Genomic DNA, 17635 nt, shown 5'->3' with positions numbered 1-17635 from the left:
AGCTACAGATACCTGGCAACGCTGATAGCACGATCTGGGGCAGCTGGAGGGTTTAGGGTAAGGCAGTAGCTGAAGGAGAGTGCAAAGACTGTTATTTTGGATGGAGACATGTATGTGTTAAGTTCTTCGTCAATACAGAAGTAGGTGTAAATGTCCTGTCGAGGAGTCAGAAGGGAGAAGGTAGTTTGGAGAAGGTTATACATCCACCCTTCCCTTCTACAAAGGTCCAGCAAAGGTCCAGTGTCGGTGGTGGGGTGGGATCAGGTGCGGTGACTTGGCAGCAGTTTCCTTCAGCGCATTATAAAAAGGCCGTGTCCTGGGCAGCGGTGATTTAGCAGTGGATGTTGGATGCTGTTTGTAGAGGAGGAGAAGGCAAATCTATAGCTTGGGGATTGCAAATTAGTTTCTGGGAAAGGAAGGAAGAAAAGGGCTAAAAAAGTTCTTCTGCACAGAGTGCTTTTCGTTCTTTCATTTTAAAATAGCTTAAGGGGACTGCATGGGCTTGACTGGGGCTGAATGCGAGTGCAGGGCAGCGCTGTGAAACTTAGCGGGAGTTTCTCATTGGGGAAGTTCTGTGGTTTGTCTGAACAGATCCCTGTTGGTCTAAATGTGTCTGTGGGTGAGGCTGGTGGACGCTGGCTTCAGCCCCCACCTGTGTTTCCTCCTGTGCAGTCTCGGTCAACAAGTGCAATATAACCTCTCTTAAAAGACAGACCCTCTGTACAAAGCTCAAAGTATCTTTTCTTTCTCTCTCTTTGCTGCTGCTGTGAAATCCCCAGGGTTTACAAACTCAGCCTGTCTCAATTATTCACCTTGATGTTTTGAGAACCTGAGCAAATCAGATGAGAGCTCCTGGCAGTGCTTTTGTGTTGGAAATATACAGCAAAGAGACATTTCAATTTTACTGAGAATCTCTTTGTGTGCCAGGAAACCACCATTTTCTTGGTTAGAGCTCTCTTTAGTGCTGTAAGCGGTGAAATCTGCACGCAAAAATACAGCTTTCCTAACTCTCCTCCCTGTGTTGAGGTTGTGGTTTAACCCCAGCGGGCAAGAAAGCCCCACCCAGCTGCTCGCTCACTCCTCCCTGGTGGGATGAGGGAGAGAATCAGAAGGGTAAAAGTGAGAAAAGTCATGGGTTGAGATAGAGACAGTTTAACAGGGAAAGCAAAAGCCGCGCGCACAAGCAAAGCAAAACAAGGAATTCATTCACTCCGTCCCACCAACAGGCAGGTTTCAGCCATCCCCAGGAAAGCAGGGCTCCATCACGCGTAACGGTTACTTGGGGAGACAAACGCCATCAGTCCAAACATCCCCCCCTTCCTTCTTCTTCCCCCAGCTCTACGTGCTGAGCGTGACGCCATACGGTGTGGGATATCCCTGGGGTCACTGGGGTCAGCTGTCCCGGCCGTGTCCCCTCCCAGCTCCTGGTGCCCCCCAGCCTCCTCGCTGGTGGGGTGGGGTGAGCGGCAGAAAAGGCCTTGACTCTGTCTGAGCGCTGCTCAGCACCAACTGAAACACCCCTGTGTTATCAACACTGCTTCCAGCACAAATCCAAACCATAGCCCCATACCAGCTGCTATGAAGAAAATGAACTCTAGCCCAGGCAAAACCAGCACAGTTGAGTACCAAGAGTACCATGCTTCATGGTTTGAATCCTTCAATATCCAATTCAAACCTGAAGCACTCGTGAGTTACAGCCAGTACCTCACTCATTGCATTGGCTGTGAACGTGGCCTGGTGGACCACGCGCCGTGCTCCACGTTTTTGGTGCATCTCCCCCATGACTGCAGGCCACTGGGCAAGATTTACATTTTTGAGAGCTGCCCGAGTCTGAGCCGCCTTTGCATCAAAGCTGTTACAAAGATTGCACGTAGGTGAACACTCAAAGCGAGCTCCTGAATACCAGTACAGTGAGAGTCCAACCCGAGAGCCCTTCCCTTGCTCAGCCTGGGCCTGGCCATCACACACCCCGCAAAGCTACGCAGCGATGGAAGAGCCCGGACCTCCTGCTGGAAGGTGCAGAGCCACCTGCAGTGGTGCTGCGCTAGCCGCTGCTCTACCAAGATGGGTCACGGGAGATGGCCTGTTGGAGCCCGCTCCCAGGGACAGGCAGCACGGACACAACCCCGGCAGGCTTCAGCAGAAGTGGGGTTCCTGAGGGAGAGGACAGGAGGAAGCGCAGGGGCTCTGCCCCTGCACAGGGAGCTCAGCAGTGCGCGACGTGCCCCGCAGTGCTCCGCCGTGGCGAGGAGCTTCGAGCAGCCCCACTGCGCAGCGAGGACAGGATCCTCGCAGACCTGCGCTGTCTCATACAACGTTCTTAGATGACAACTTTTTGGTAACATTTATAATAAGCTAAAGAAACATATCCACTAGCTTTGCAAGTGTGACCTTGTTGCTTTAGGAATTTAAATCCAAGTTTGGATTTCACTGTCCTCTCTTTGAGCTCCTGTTGCTCTTGCCCTTGTTCTTGTCACCATTTTCCTTCAAGCACTGCTCATCATTTCAGCTATAGAACACTACTTCTAAGAGGGCCGAGCCCTCAAGCTCAAAGAACACATGAATTCAAAGAAACCAGCGCTCGGCTTCTCTGTGAGAAAAAAAACTGTATCACTTACTATCACAATGCGAATGTGTCATAGTGGCCACATAATCCTCTTGCAAATCTCTGCCATTTGAAGTGAGAATTAATCTCCCGTACAGATTTCCCCGTGGGATTGCTGAAGCCATCTTACTGTAGCAGTTGCGAGGATTTTCTAATTCAGTCAAAATGATGTATTCACAGATATGTCAGATTTTAAATAATTACCTGCTACACTAATTATCCAGGATAATTCAAGCATTAATCTCCATCTTTATATCTGTGTAGAAAATCTGTTGTTTACATTTTGTGAAATGTTTTTTAGAAAGATTTCCATCACCATCTCCTTGCTGGGCCATATGGCTTAGATCATACTTTGCCAAATAACGGCCAGCTTCTCAGCTGGTACCGACCCAGCCAGCAGAGCCCTGGCAATGCAAAACTGTTTCAGTTCTCTGTAGGAGACGGCTACCACTGCTGCAGCCTCTAGGTTCCTCAGCCTCTTCATGTGTTTAGTATTTCAGCTCCCTTGTGGCTGGAAAGCTGATGGAGGAAAACGCTGTTACTTTTAACTTAGCACATAGGAGCTGAAGCACAGGCCTGTCCCGTGGGAAGCCTGCGGCAAATTGGGAGCCCGACCTTGTGACTCTTGAATTAGCATCCCTGAAAGCACTGGGATAGTCCTGAGTTTACGTTAGCTCAGGGCTGATAAGCTAAAATGGATTACGGCAGCTCCCTGCACTCTGCTGTTGCACACTGTGGTTAGCTCTGGATTAGGATGGTGTAGAGCCTGGTACAAACACTCAGCTAAAACATGATGCTGAGATGACAGTAACGCTCAGCAGCCAGGCACTCCGAGATCTTCCAACTTTTCCACCGTAAAACAATCACAAGACAAGAGTTACTTAAGCTCCTCTGTGCTACACAGAGGTGCACAGGGGCTTCTGCCCCTTCCTCTAACGAGAGGGAAGAAGTGTGGTCCTGGGATGCAAATCTTCCCCACTCCCCTTGGAAAGAATCATGTATAAAGATACCTAGCGTCTTTCTGGCTGGCACAAAAAGGGCTGTGCGTGCCTTTCTTGTGTTTTATTATACAAGGGCTGAGCTGGACATCAGGCTGCTGCCTGTCAGATGCAGCCATAGGTGGCTGTGACAATGCCCTCAGGACCAGGCTGTCTGACCGTGGCTGAGCGCCTGGGAAGGAGGCACGAGAAGCTTTCCCGTTGTGCCAGGAATGCTGGCAGAAGCCGGCGTGATTTCTGCATCAGGAGTAGCTGGGCTGCTCTCTGCTGCTGTCCCAGGAGGTGCCAGCAGCAGCCCCACAAGATTAGGCAGTGCCCAAGCCATAGTACTTTCCTCTAGGAAGGAAGGAGGAGACGCGGGCTTCACCTTTAAAATGTGCTCACTGACACCTCGTATTTGCAGCCTATTGAGTACGGCAGGCTCGGTGCCCGAGAGGCACAGGAACTTCAGAGGTGCTTTTTTGCTGTGTAATTAGCTGTGCTGCGAAGTGTGGGAGAAGTCATTAAACTCTATTTAGTGTATTTCTCTCTCACATGCCTCTTACTGCTCTTTGCTAAACCCGGAGCGGGAAACAGCACAGAAAATAGATCAGCAATGGCTTTCAAGCAAGCTAGCGCAAGCAATACACCCTTGCGTGTCCTGAACAGAAAGCATTGCAGAAAGAGGGTCAGGAGAAAGTTATTCTTTACAGAAGCCAACAGAGACAAATCTTGTGCAGTTTCAAAGCTGTTAATTTTGTAATATGTGTTGGGCAAACTGGTAATAACGTCAGCAGAGCTTGGGGGTTTAATGACAAGCTCAGAGAAGCAAGCAGGCTATTTGAGGTAAATGATGCTTAATATTCTTCAAAGAAAAATATGTCATAGAAAGAAAAAAAAAGTCTATGAGAAAAATCAGGGACTTACAAAGGCAATTAATGCATAGGTAATTCAGCTGCAGCTGACAACAAATGTCTGTGCTTTCAAAGCTGGGGATGACATACTGAAGGATAAGAACTTAATAGGATCAATCTAAAAAATAATTCAAGAAAAATTACTAAAGGAGGACAATCTAGCATGAGAAAAAGCAATCAGAACAGTCAGGGAATGAGACAGCCAGAGAAGAGATGAAAGCACTGCCTAGCACAAAATCACAGGCTGCACTGGGTAAAGCAGACGGAGTCCTGACCAGCCACCAGCCGCTCACACCAGGGAAGCTGCGGTGGCCCCACGCCAACCGCACACGGCTTTGAAGAGGAGCGTGTGGCCATGCCCTGGGGAGAACAAGCCCACGGCAGATGCAAACCAGCACGTAAAAAGCGAAGGAGTGCCCAGATGTGAGGGAAAACACGGTCGGAGAGCTGCAAAGCAAACCCGGTGCACGAGCACGCAACGCAGGCAAATGGGCAAGGGGCGTGCGGTGCGGGAAGGAGAGCTGTGGGAAGGGCAGCGGCTCAGCCGGGGATGCGGGGCACTGTCTGGCTGCAGCACAGAAAAGGAAAGGCACGTTTATGAAGCATAGGCAGGCCCTGAAGAAATACTCACAAATAAATACCAGCACTGGGATACAAGGAAAGTGAATTCTTGGGCCAGGATACAGGTAAAGACTTGATTTGAGAAAAGAGCTATCCTTATCTGGTAAAAGGCAGAAGGCAGCAAGGCCCTTTGGTGAGGAAATCAAACTGAGCACAAGGGAGGAAAAAACCCCAAATCTGAATTTTTACTAGCAGACATTTCAGATAAGCCATCAATGGGATTGCGAGCCTTAAAAACTTGACAGCTGGATGAAGATCCCGCTCATGGTAGAGCCCGTAAAAGAACACACTGGAACAGAGGAAGTTAGGAAAAGCTGCCCTAATGTTGCAGTGTCCGAGGTCCATCACTTCAAGCAGATCAAGGGAATGGCCAGTTCGGTGTCAACAAGTCACACAGCACGGCCACTGCGCTTTATAATGAGATGGATAAAGGACTCCCTCTTTGGAGCATAGCCAGAGAGGCTCAGAAATTGTGGCAATGGGGTAGGTCACTGGTTGCAATGGAAAAAAAAACCACTAATGGCTTCTGAATACGCAAGGTCAAGTGAAGAGTGTGGGCGTTCGCTCCTGCGTGACGCCGGAGCAGACCCATTAGATGAGCTGGTGCACTGGCCATCGCTTCCCTGGGACGGACCTCCATACTGCGAGCTGGCTGATTTTCCCAGCTCTGGGGAATCAGTTTGTTTGCACTTGGAAAATGCATGCTTTAGCATCTCTGCTATTTATATCTTCCATGTGCAGAATATATTCATAATTAAAATTTTTATTGTAGCTTGCAATGCACTACTTTCCACAACGTATTTAGGTTATATATATCAATTACCTTTCATCTCCCACCAGCATATTGGATGGAAACAACGACAGCTAATGAGAAGGCCGGGGAATATTATATTTGAGAAGACACAGAGAACTGTGGATTGTGCTGGTTTTAGTGCAGTTACATTATTTGAACCGACACCTTTTTTTTTTCCTTCAGTCATATTCCAGCAAAGTTCAGTTTTTATTTTAATAGTCAAATAAATCAGAACAGTAGGAAGGTCATGCAGACAAATAGTTCTCTAAAAAAGCCTCAGCAGGAAGAAACAAGGAGAAGGATATCACTAAGGCTTTGTTCTTCCTGCCATCCATTCTCTCTCCTTTATCGCTGCCTGATAAGAGCCTCTTTTCATGCTGAAAGTCAGAGAGATAAGGTGCATCTGTGCCGATAATGTTAACTACCTCCAGCCAGGTCAAAATCAAGTAATTTACACATGCCTGTAGAGAAATGGTGGGCTGAGGAGGTATGCCTAACCCAAAGGGCTTGAGCGTTGATGAATCTGTTAGTACCATGGCAAAAAAAAAAGAACTTTGCCTCATGTCTACTTGCACTATTTCCAGAATATTATCTTTGATTTTTTTCTGCATAGCCAGACAGCCTGGGATTTAAGTCTTCCAAGGAAGAAGAAATGTCTTGAAATTTACTGCTAGACTGGTGGGAGGCAGGTACAAAGGAGAATCAGGAACTTCTCTGTACCCCTCTTTATTTATTTCTCATTTCTTTTTTTTCCAAGAGAAATTAGACCCAAGAAGAAAAATCCCAGTTTGGATCCACATGTGAATTTCAGATCCCAGGATCCAGTCTCTGCCATTGTAAGGATGTGATTTCAGCTGTGAATGTGATGTCAGCTGCGACAAAGGTATTTAAAGATCTAGCAGTTTATTTATGTTATTTAGGGCCATTTGTAACTTCTAGATCTGAACTCTGATTACGAATAATCACAAAGCACATCTGTTGGTCTTTGCCACTGACTGCTATGCTACAAAAATGTTTACCGGAGTATCTGGTCACATCGAGCTGACCAGAAGGGTAGTAACACAGTAAATTCATTACTGGTCTGACCCTGGGAGCTGCTTTCATGTGTTGCTGGAATTTCCCTGAATCGAAGCTCTGAGCCTCACTGTATCTCCTTAGGCTTTACAACCATCTTATGCACATGAATAGGCAGCCCTGATATCCCTTCCTCAAGTAACCGAAAGAATAAAATTACCATGCCCAAACATCCATAGTTAAGCAATGAAACCATGTACATGTATTCAGGTACCAAATGCTTTAGTATTTTGCTCTTTTATGACTGGTGATAAACTGCCTTTCCTCAGCGAAGGCGTGGGGCTGGACTATGTCTTTTACTGAGCCTGTAAAGGTCATAGCACCAGTGGGAGAAGCAGGTGCCCGACACCTCTGGAAGCCGGCCTGCTTGCAGAGTCACTTAAATGCAGTGCATGAGCTTAGCTGCCAAAAATTGAAAAACTGCTCAAAAATAAAAAATCCTAGCTAAACATCCTGATTGTTTAAATGTATCCTTGAGCCAAAAGAAGGGAAACCATTATAAATGTATGAGATAGCTGAAGTCTCTAAGTGATTCTTGAGCCATGCAGATAGCACCGATTCAGGAGACGAAGCCCCTGTTTCTTCCCCAGACTCTGAGAGCAGGGTCTGCAGCTGAGGAGCTGCAGGGGACCGGACCGGAGAACAGAAATGCAGACAAGGAGCTGCAGCACAGCAGCTAGGTTATTAGGCATCTTCCCATTTAACTGGATGGAGTTACATGTATCCTGTTTCGTCTATATAATCAGCATCAACTTATTTGCTAGATTGCAGCGTGTTAAAAAGGAAATCTGAAGCACTGGCATCTAAAAAGTCACGTTTCAGAGGATTCTTAATATAGCTGTTCCCATTGCTCAATATCAGGTGAAGGCTTTTCCCAGATAAAATCCCTTTTAGTTTTTCACTGCTTTTTCCTCAGTAATATTTTTCCTTTATCTTTCACTTTTCCTCTTTTCTTCTGCCTTTTTAACAAAAGTCCCCTGGATGCAGAAGCACAAGATAATGCTAATTGAGCTTGTCAGGCCTAAATAAAAGATGGGATAATGCAGGGGGCTGCAACCTATGTGGTTCCATCTGGATACTTCAACTTCTATCATGTAGCAAGAGCAAACCTTGCTGCGCTGCTTCACATGTAATGGACAGAGAATTATTGACCTGTCATGCGGGGCACTGGTGTGTTAACTACACCAAAGAAAACAGAACCCACCCATAGAAATGCCAGCAAATTCCCTGTAACATCTTCAATCAGCCAGGGCTCATCTACAGATTGCAAGCTCATCTTGTTTTTTACTTAAATGTAATGTTTCTGCTTCTCTGAATAAGCCCTGGAGTGGTTTGGGCATGGTGGTATCATAGCATCATAGATTAGTTTGGGCTGAAAGGGACCTTTAAAGGTCACCTAGTCCAACCCCCCTGCAGTGAGCAGGGACATCACCAACTAGAGCAGGATGCTCAGAGCCCCGTCCAACCTGGCCTTGGATGTTTCCAGGGATGGGGCATCTCCCACCTCTCTGGGCAACCTGTGCCAGTGCTTCACCACCCTCATCGTAAAAAATTTCTTCCTTGGATCTAGTCTGAATCTACCCTCTTTTAGTTTAAAACCATTCCCCCTTGTCCTATGGCAACAGGCCCTGCTAAAAAGTTTGTCCCTAGCTTTCTTCTAAGCCCCCTTTAAGTACTGAAAGGCTGCTGTGAGGTCTCCCTGGAGCCTTCTCTTCCCCAGGCTGAACAACTCCAGCTCTCTCAGCCTGTCCTTATAGCAGAGGTGCTCCAGCCCTCTGAGCATTTTTGTGGCCTCGTCTGGCCCCGCTCCAACAGCTCCATGTCCTTCCTGTGGTGAGGGCCCCCGAGCTGGTCGCAGTGCTCCAGATGGGGTCTCAGCAGAGTGGAGCAGAGGGGCAGAATCCCCTCCCTTGCCCTGCTGGCCATGCTGCTTTTGATGCAGCCCAGGAGACGGTTGGCTTTCTGGGCTGCGAGCACACATTGCTGGGCCATGTCCAACTTTTCATCCACCCCCAAGTTCTTCTCTGCAGGCCTGCTCTCAATCCATTCTCCATCCAGCCTGTATTTGTGCTTGGGATTGCCCTGACCCAGGTGCAGGACCTTGCACTTGGCCTTGTTGAAGCTCCTGAGGTTCATACGGGCCCACTTCTTGAGCTTGTGCAGGTCTCTCTGGATGGCATCCCGTCCCTCAGGCCTGTCAGCTGCACTACTCAGCTTGGTGTCGTCAGCAAACTTGCTGAGGGTGCACTCAATCCCACTGTCTATGTCATTGATGAAGATATCAAACAGTACTCGTCCCAGTACAGACCCCTGAGGGACGCCACTTGTCACCAATCCCCATCAGGACACTGAGCTGTTGACGCTCTGGATGTGACCATCCAGCCACCGAACAGTTCACCCATCAAATCCATCTCTCTCCAATTTAGAGAGCAGGATGTTGTGGCGGGCCGTGTCAAAGGCCTTACCGAAGTCCAGATAGACGACATCCGTAGCTCTTCCCTTGTCCCCTGATGCAGTCACTCCACCATAGAAGGCCGCTCGGTTGGTCAGGCAGGACTTGCCCTTGGTGAAGCCGTGCTGGCTGTCTCGAATCACCTCCCTGTCCTCCATGTGCCTTAGCAGAGCTTCTCGGAGGATCTGTTCCGTGATCTTCCCAGGCACGGAGGTGAGGCTGACAGGTCGGTAGTTCCCAGGATCCTCCTTTCTACCCTTCTTTAAAATGGGTGCAGTGTTTCCCTGTTTCTGGTCTCCAGGGACTTCACCTGACTGCCATGACTTTTCAAATATCATGGAGTGTGGCTTGGCAACTACATCAGCCAGTTCCCTCAGGACCCTGGGATGCATCTCATCAGGTCCCATAGACTTATGTACGTTCAGGTTCCTCAGGTGGTCACGGACCTGATCTTCTCTTACAGTGGGAGGGACTTTGCTGCCCCAGTCCCTGCCCTGCGGTCCATCCACTCGAGAGGCGTGGGAAGAGAGGCTGCCAGTGAAGACTGAGGCAAAAATGTTCTTGAGTACCTCAGCCTTCCCTCGTCCGTTGTTACCAGTTTGCCAGTCTTGCTCATCGGGGGGATACGCTTTCTTTGACCTTCCTTTTCTGGCGGACACACCTGTAGAAGCCCTTCTTATTATTCTTGGCATCCCTTGCCAAGGTCAGCTCCAGCCGCGCCTTGGCCTTCCTGACCCCATCCCTACGCAACCGGGCAGCGTCCCTATACTCTTCCCAGGATGCCTGTCCCTGCTTCCACTCCCTGTGCATTTCCTTCTTGCCCTTTAGTGTGACCAGCAGGTCTCGGCTCAGCCATGCCAGTCTCTTGCCTTCCTTGCCCGATTTCTCACACCTGGGGATCGAGAGCTCTTGCGCTCTATGGACAGCGTCCTTAAAGATCTGCTGGCTCTGTTCTGCTCCCTTGTCCCTGAGGGCAGTTTCCTGGGACACAGGGTCAGATAAATATCTGGGTTTTCAAAGCTTAAAAACAACAGAAAGGATTAACCTCCGGATCCTGCTGACAATACTCATATGAGCAGGGGTTTGCAGGATTGGGCCTGAGGATGGAGAGTTAGCTTTGTCTAGTCTAACAACAGAAGGAAGATGCAGCATATGAAGTCAGAGCACATCAAGTGCTTCCATTTAGAGGCTCTGCAAACACCAGATGAATATTAACAACTTGATTCAAGTCCATGGGTTATATGTAATTAGGCCAAAGCCAGCAAAAAGACAAACAGTTCTACACCTTCAAATGAATACTTTCGCTTGCTAACAAAAAGCAATTAAGCTGCCTGCCAGTCTAGAGCGAGGCTCCAGGGCTAATTTCACACACAGGCCTCTCGCTGTATGGTAGCATCACGGCACACCACTGCTGCAACGTATTTCCCTTCACTTTCAAATAAAAATCTACTGGGAGTCCCCCACATCCAGTCACAAGCTCCGGAGAGAGCACCCAGCCTTGGGAATCAATCCCACTCTTCTGAAGATGTGCTACAGCTACCCAGGAGGGAACCAGAGAGCAGAGGTCCAGCATTTCTTCACACATATCATGCTCCAGGGGGAAATGTAACAGAAATCTGCCTGTCCAAATGTCACAAAAGGCACCAAGTAAGTTCAGGAAAATCTGCGACTTCAATTAATTATTACTGATTACATGGATGAGTTTCGGGAGCGCAGTAATTGAGATTTGGGTAATTGCAGTTGCATAGTAGAATGAAGAAGAGACTTGAGCGCATTACCTGCACCCAGAACCGGGGGTCTGCACGTGGGCAGTGACCAGCAGGATGTGTGCGTTGGTCAGCTGGAGCCCCGGCGGGCCAGAAAACTGGGGAACAAACAGTGATACTTCATTCAGCCAGCAAACCAAAGAAAAGCCATTTAATCCTCTTTCTAGAGCCTAGTTGTTTTGCTACACCATAAAAAGCTTCAAGAGACATTAATCCCAGCTCATATTGGCAACAAGAGTATAACAAGAGCATAACTTCATTTCCTGCTGTATGACAGAGTTAAAAAAAAAAAATCTCAATTTCTCCTAAGAAATTCAAATTAATGGTTCAGAAATGGGGCTTGTGGGATGAAGACTTCCTGATGCTTTACAGTAGCTTAGATTTGAGTCCAGGCTTTGGAGCTGGCCTTACCTCTATAGGCGGACAATCTGCCACCCCAAAACCTGCCACATGCAGGGGCTGTCCAGCTGTGTATCTTGAACTAAGTTTATTGATTTGTAAAATTCTTCCTTAGCAAAACCACCGAGGAATAACTGTGCAGGTCATGCGAGCAGAGGAGGTGCAAGATTTTTTTTGACAGTCCTAAGGGTCACAGATCACAGGGGGGAAGAGAATTTCTGCTGCTGTTGTGAATTAAACTGGGTAGCAATTACTGCCATGGTGCTAAGGGAGTTCAGCTGGTGCAGAAAACTAGAGGAATTCTTGTTCTTTGTAGATCAAGAAAAGTTTGATACTACTTCCTGGGGGAAATCCAAAGTCATCTTGGAAACAATGTAATAGGGAGCCGAAAAATCTTTATATTCCTCTGTGCTTTAATTTTTAAGCTCTCTACTCTGCAAAAATTGAGAAAATTCCATGCACAACATCCCTACACTTAAAGTCAAAATTTCCTGAAAGTGATCACTTATTTTTAGCTGCACATACCAACTGTTTCTGTTTACTATACAGCTTTTGTTTTGCTATGCAAAATATTTATAATTTTCATTCTTGTCCTCTACAATATGTGCTAATCCACTCTATTTCATTCCATCATTTAAAACTGCACTCCTGGTTTGGTGTCCGATGCCCTAACTTCTCCAATCTGAACACCGGCAGCTATGTTTCAGTTTGGTCCTACTCTCTACTTGCAGAGATGCACTTAAAAAAATCAAATTTGCAGCTGTCTTTTGCAGTAACAGCTGTCTGAGATGAACTAGCTTGAAATAATAGACATACAAACCAACAGGAGGATACAAAATACAATATACAAACCGATTTTGTAACTTAGTACATACTGCTAGAGTGAAGTCATTATTCCAACATGAGACATACACCATGTATTACACACTTGAAGCTGTAACACCTTCGCTTTCATGCACAGTAGTTAGAGGTAATTTTTCTCAGACCTACTTTGGTGTGATGCTATCCCTGAGGTATTAAGCATCGTTGTACTTTCCTAAAACATCTAAAAGCTGCAAGTGCTTACATCTCTCCTTAGTATGTCAGTGGGATGCCTAGTGCCGCAGTGCTGTTGCATGCCACTTATCGCTCTAACTCACCTGGAACTCCGATTACGAGTTCACAGCCCTATGGTTTTCCTCCTGCAGATGGGTCTTAGTTGCCATTTTTCCATCGATCTTGCTTCCCATTGCTCCTGCAGCTGCAGAGTCAGAACTGCTGGTACAGTTCCAGTGACTAATTCCTGCATGACTTCCCAGAATATCACGGATGTGTCCATAAGGAACATGCTTTCAGAAAATATGCATAGATTGTTAATTCCCTGCAAAATGTACCTGCACCCTAGGGCACCAGAAAGGCCAAAATGCACCTGCACCCTAGGACCCCCAGTAACACCCACTTTCACATCGATTTGAAAAAATTACAAACTGGCAGAAGGATTGTATAACTTCAGATGCAGCCAAGTGGCAATCCTACGAGAAATAGCCTATCACGTAAAGTGTCCTCATTACCCACTCTGTTACTTTCTGCCATGTACAAATGATAGAGCCACCTGGCTACTCTCAGATAAGTTCCACTGTCCTTCCTCTTGTCATCGTGACATATTCCTCTTCTATTCATCAGGTGATGGTATTTCTGTCACGTCTGGGACGGTATTGAGATGAGAGACCTGGCAGTGCATAACATCCAGTTGCATTCTGTGCTGCTTGCATAGAACACTCTGATCTTCACATATTGAAACAGCGCAAAGCGTATGGAAATTTTGGTGTGCGTTTGGATTTTGTTTGCTTTGTCAGTGAAACATAGTGTCTCCTGTAACCAGCTCTTGACAGCGGTTTGGCAAAAGAGAAAAATGGGCTGTACAAAAAAAATCAATATTGAAACTGCTTCAGGGTGCCCTTAGAAAAATGTATTTATTGAAGTCTGAAATAGCTTAGTAAAAAACCAACAAAATTATGGCAGAAAAATTCTTCCTTCTGTGAGTCAGGAATCACCCAAAGCTGCGTGGAGGTTTTACTCTTTGCTTGCCTTGCTCTGTCTTCCACAGACACCCTGTGGTTTCATGCTGTGTGCCTACAGTGCTTAATTAACTACCAAGCCCTAACCCCCATACTGGGGAGTCACACGGAAGAGCGAAGAAAGAGCAGTTTAGATTCTCCTTTCTCTAACTTCACAGCAGAAATTCACGTCTATATGAGACAATGGAGAAAAGCTAACCTGAAGAATAACTGCTACAAATGCATGAACATATTTGTCCGTGGAAGAAAGGAGGGGAGAAAAACTGTTTGCATTGCAGCAGTGCCACTGGCTCATTAACAAGTGGAATTAATTAACATGTCCTGACCGCTCCACTGCAGGGAAATCAACAAGCAGAGATGCACTTTCATCCCTGATGCCTAGCTCATTTTATTTCTCTGCAGAGTCCTGCACATGGCACAAGATTTCCTACTGATGTATTTGAGAAGAAGACCCCCACCCCACTCCGAGGGCTTCTTGGTCCTTTCTCCTCCTCCTCCCTGGAATGCCATTGTTCCATCTGCATTCAATGTAATATAAATACCAGGAGGAAGAAATGCCCAGTCTGGCAACCAGTCTGCTGTGATTCAGAAATGGGTAGACCTGATTATAGGAGGTTAAAAAATGACCCACAGTTGTAAAGCTCAACGTTTATTAATGAGTTGTTTTCTTCAGGGAAGAGATTAATTGATGTTTGCCCTTAGAAGACACATGAAGAAAACTTGTCCCTGAGAGAATGCTGTGAGCATGCAGAAATATTAGCTTCAACAAACAAGCTCCACGCACTGCACGAGAAGAGGCTGGAAGTGGCTGCCTCTTGCCTTCCCAAGAAATGTCACTGCTCTCAGCAGCAATTGCAATATGACAGCTTAAGTGACACAGAAGTATCCTGTAGCATTTTCACTGTCATTCTGAGTAGGGGGCTCATGCTGCACGCTGAATTGGGTGTTATGCCTAGGTTATCTGGTGAGTTCAGTCCTTTACCCTCCGGTCTCTCACAAGCGTACTCTCTGATGGAGCACTTCACTGTTCCCAACTGCTCCATATGAAAAAACATGAATACAACAGTCCTCTGGACGATTCACTTCAGTTAATTGTTATGATGGGTCTCTTAAGTCATGTGGGATTGTTTGTAATGTGTCATTGCATCACTCAAATTATTCAGGGAAAAGAACGATGAGTGGTTTGTATTCCAGTGAATAGCAAATACTGCTATTCTTATGCCAATCTTAGGTTTGGGCTTTGTGTCAGTGACAAGCCTAGTTGATGACAATAAAGGAAGGGAGAAAATGGCCAAGGAGAGTATCTTTGTTTTCTGCCCCTCATTCCAGTCTCCCTGGAATGTGAGGAGTAGCACTGAACAAAGAGAAAGCACTTAAAGCATTGAAACAGACTGATACAGCAGCGATGCCTTTTGTGATAAGCTGCTTTTCTGCTCATTTGGAAGGTCAATGGTCCAGTTTTTCTCATACTTTTTAACGTGATAAAGATCAGATGTCGAAAAGTGTCACCGATGTGACTGGGTCTGTGCTCAGTTTGACTAGATAACTAAATTTAGCAGCCATTTTAATCAGCAGATGATCAAGAGCGGTTGTGGAACCTGTTCAAGCAGACAACTCAATACCCTCCTCTGTGTGCCTTAGCCAGGAAAGGGGCTCATCCATACATTTCCCCAGAGATCTGTCCAGGAAGTTGGGAATGGAAATAGTAGGAGAGCTGGTGCTGGCTCTTTTTTTCCTCTGTTTTATCCTCTATCCACTAGAGTAAATCCAGGAGTCATCCAAAGCAGAGAAGGAAGTCTCTACTCTGCCAGTACTTCTGAGTGACCAGCTGAGGACACAAATGACTTTCCTAACTCCTGTTTCTGTTCACAGATGATGTAACGCTTCGTCACCTCACTATCTCTAAACCTATCATGTTAGGCATCAGAACTGGAAAGTTCGTGACCACTGGTTTACCTGAAGTATTGTGCACACAAGATTTAGCTTCCTTCCATACTGTTTCTGTGCAGTTTACCTGAAGAGCCTTAAAACGCAGAGCCATGCTGCTTTAGTTTTCAATCTGTTGACAAATTTAATCATCAATGTACAGATTGGCTTTTAGGTACACAGAATGAGATTACAGTAGAGAGACTAGTTTTGAACAGTCAAATGAAGATAAAGTTAAGTTTGAAACTGGCTGTACAGCCAACTGGCAGCCCTGAGCTGCCTCAGCTCAGATCCAGCCTGCACTGAGGTTACTCAGGAATCGGAGATTATGGGTCTGCAGAGTCAGCTGCCAGGAGACTGGCAGGTGTTAAGAGTTGGAAATGATCTAATTTCAGTGGGAAGACTGTGGAATAAGAAATTACAGGGCTGGGCTCCTGACACACGGTTTCAAATGAGAAAATAGTAATACGAGAGAGGAAAAAAAAAATACACGACACCCACCCCTCAAGTTAAAACCCACCATCAGGAAGCAGTGGGAAGGCTTCCCTTTATATACCCTCTCTGCTACAGAGTAAATCAGCTGCTAATGACAAGGTGATCAGTGAGGTTACTCTACAGGAGAAGACAAGGGCAGATTACAGCTGATAAGCCTTTTCCAGCTAAGAAGCATTACAAACAGAGCAAAACCTCCTCCGCAAGCATGATTCAGGCTAGTGAGTAGAAATCCCAACTATCTGCTGTCAAAAACTGGGGGCAGCAGTCTCCAGCATCCCAGAAGATACACACTTGCTCTAAGCCAAACAGATGAGGCACATGGAGAAAAATAAAAGCAAAAAGAGAGAAAATGAGGTAACTTACGGCAATGAGCTGGTAGGAGTTGTTCATCATGGCTATGAGCATGTTCAGCAGCACAACGAGGGAGATGACATTGTAGGTCCCAAACATAGTGGCCCCAACAAATTCTGTGAACTCATGTCTGGCTTTCACGTTGGTGACGTAGAGATTCAGCAGACCGAACACAGACCAGAAGAGTGACTGGAGGGTCTCGAAAAGTCTGCAAATAAAACCAGATTTTTACTTGGCTACCTGACTCCGGGGAATGGAAAACAATGCCTGGTTCAGGCAGCGTTCAGGTGGGGAACCCATAGACTTCGGGAGCCTGGGACACCACAGAGCGGCTGCTCAGTACAGTCGTTTACTCTCCCCGGGAGGCAGCCTGCACTCCTGCCACAGCGACCCATTGCCCAGTGCACGTGAGAGTTGTGTCACATCAACAACATTTGCTACCTGTCCCAGAGTCCTGTCCACATCCTTGTGAGATGCAACGAGCCTAACTGCCCTGAAGGAACCCAAGGTTCCCTTTCCCACTCTACACACATGCAAAGAACAGCCACAATATATTCACTCTAATTAAAATTGCCATGCTGTGATACTGCTGTTATCTATAGATATGAACTCTCATGTTTAGTCAGTGCCTGCATCATTAATGTGTCTGCAGATGAAACGTTCAGGGAACCGGTCCCCAAGTACAACATGACCGTAGTAGTTAAACAGTACACAACGACGACGCACCACGAGGTAGGAGATGCGAGAAATCACGTTGGTTTGCACCTTTTGCTCTAATACAGGCTGAGAGCTTGCAAGTCCTTTGTCTGCAAGTGCACCAGGCCAGCGTACCAAGACCCCGCCTGTCAGCAATGCACGTGGCCAAAAATGCCAGTCGCTATGGCTTGTTTGTGCAGTAGCTCCCACCCGCCACGGTGCAGTGCCCTCAGTAGCACGCTGCAACAACTGATCAGTAATGACTCAGAGGAAAGAGAGTCATCACATTAATTCAGCTGGAGAGGTTTTCTTCCTTTGAAGTCTTCCTTCCATAGATGAACTAGACCTGACCTCACTGTGCTTTACAGCTGATGAGATCACCTCAGGTCTCTATTTGCTTCAGCCAAAGACAAGTGACCTTTTGCAATCACGTCAAATACATAATCAGCAATCTAAATAATTGCTCTATTTGGGCATCTTTGTTTTGGCTTTCCAAAATATGGCATTTA

General features: G+C 46.6%; 1 protein-coding gene across 1 annotated transcript in view; it reads right to left on the bottom strand.

Annotated features, from left to right (window-relative positions):
- TRPC5 (transient receptor potential cation channel subfamily C member 5) overlaps positions 1-17635 on the bottom strand; it is a 107166-nt gene that overhangs the window by 13324 nt on the left and 76207 nt on the right. The window contains exon 7 of the mRNA XM_087748533.1: positions 16443-16638. Within this exon, the coding sequence (XP_087604659.1) occupies positions 16443-16638 (196 nt within the window). The remainder of the gene's footprint in view (positions 1-16442; positions 16639-17635) is intronic.

Source organism: Nipponia nippon, unplaced genomic scaffold (genome assembly GCF_047370975.1).
Source record: "Nipponia nippon isolate SJK-2023a ecotype South Korea unplaced genomic scaffold, ASM4737097v1 scaffold_12, whole genome shotgun sequence".
NCBI classification, from domain to species: domain Eukaryota; kingdom Metazoa; phylum Chordata; class Aves; order Pelecaniformes; family Threskiornithidae; genus Nipponia; species Nipponia nippon.
The sequence above is the reverse complement of the archived record's forward strand: the minus strand, read 5'-3'. Positions and strand labels throughout refer to the sequence as shown.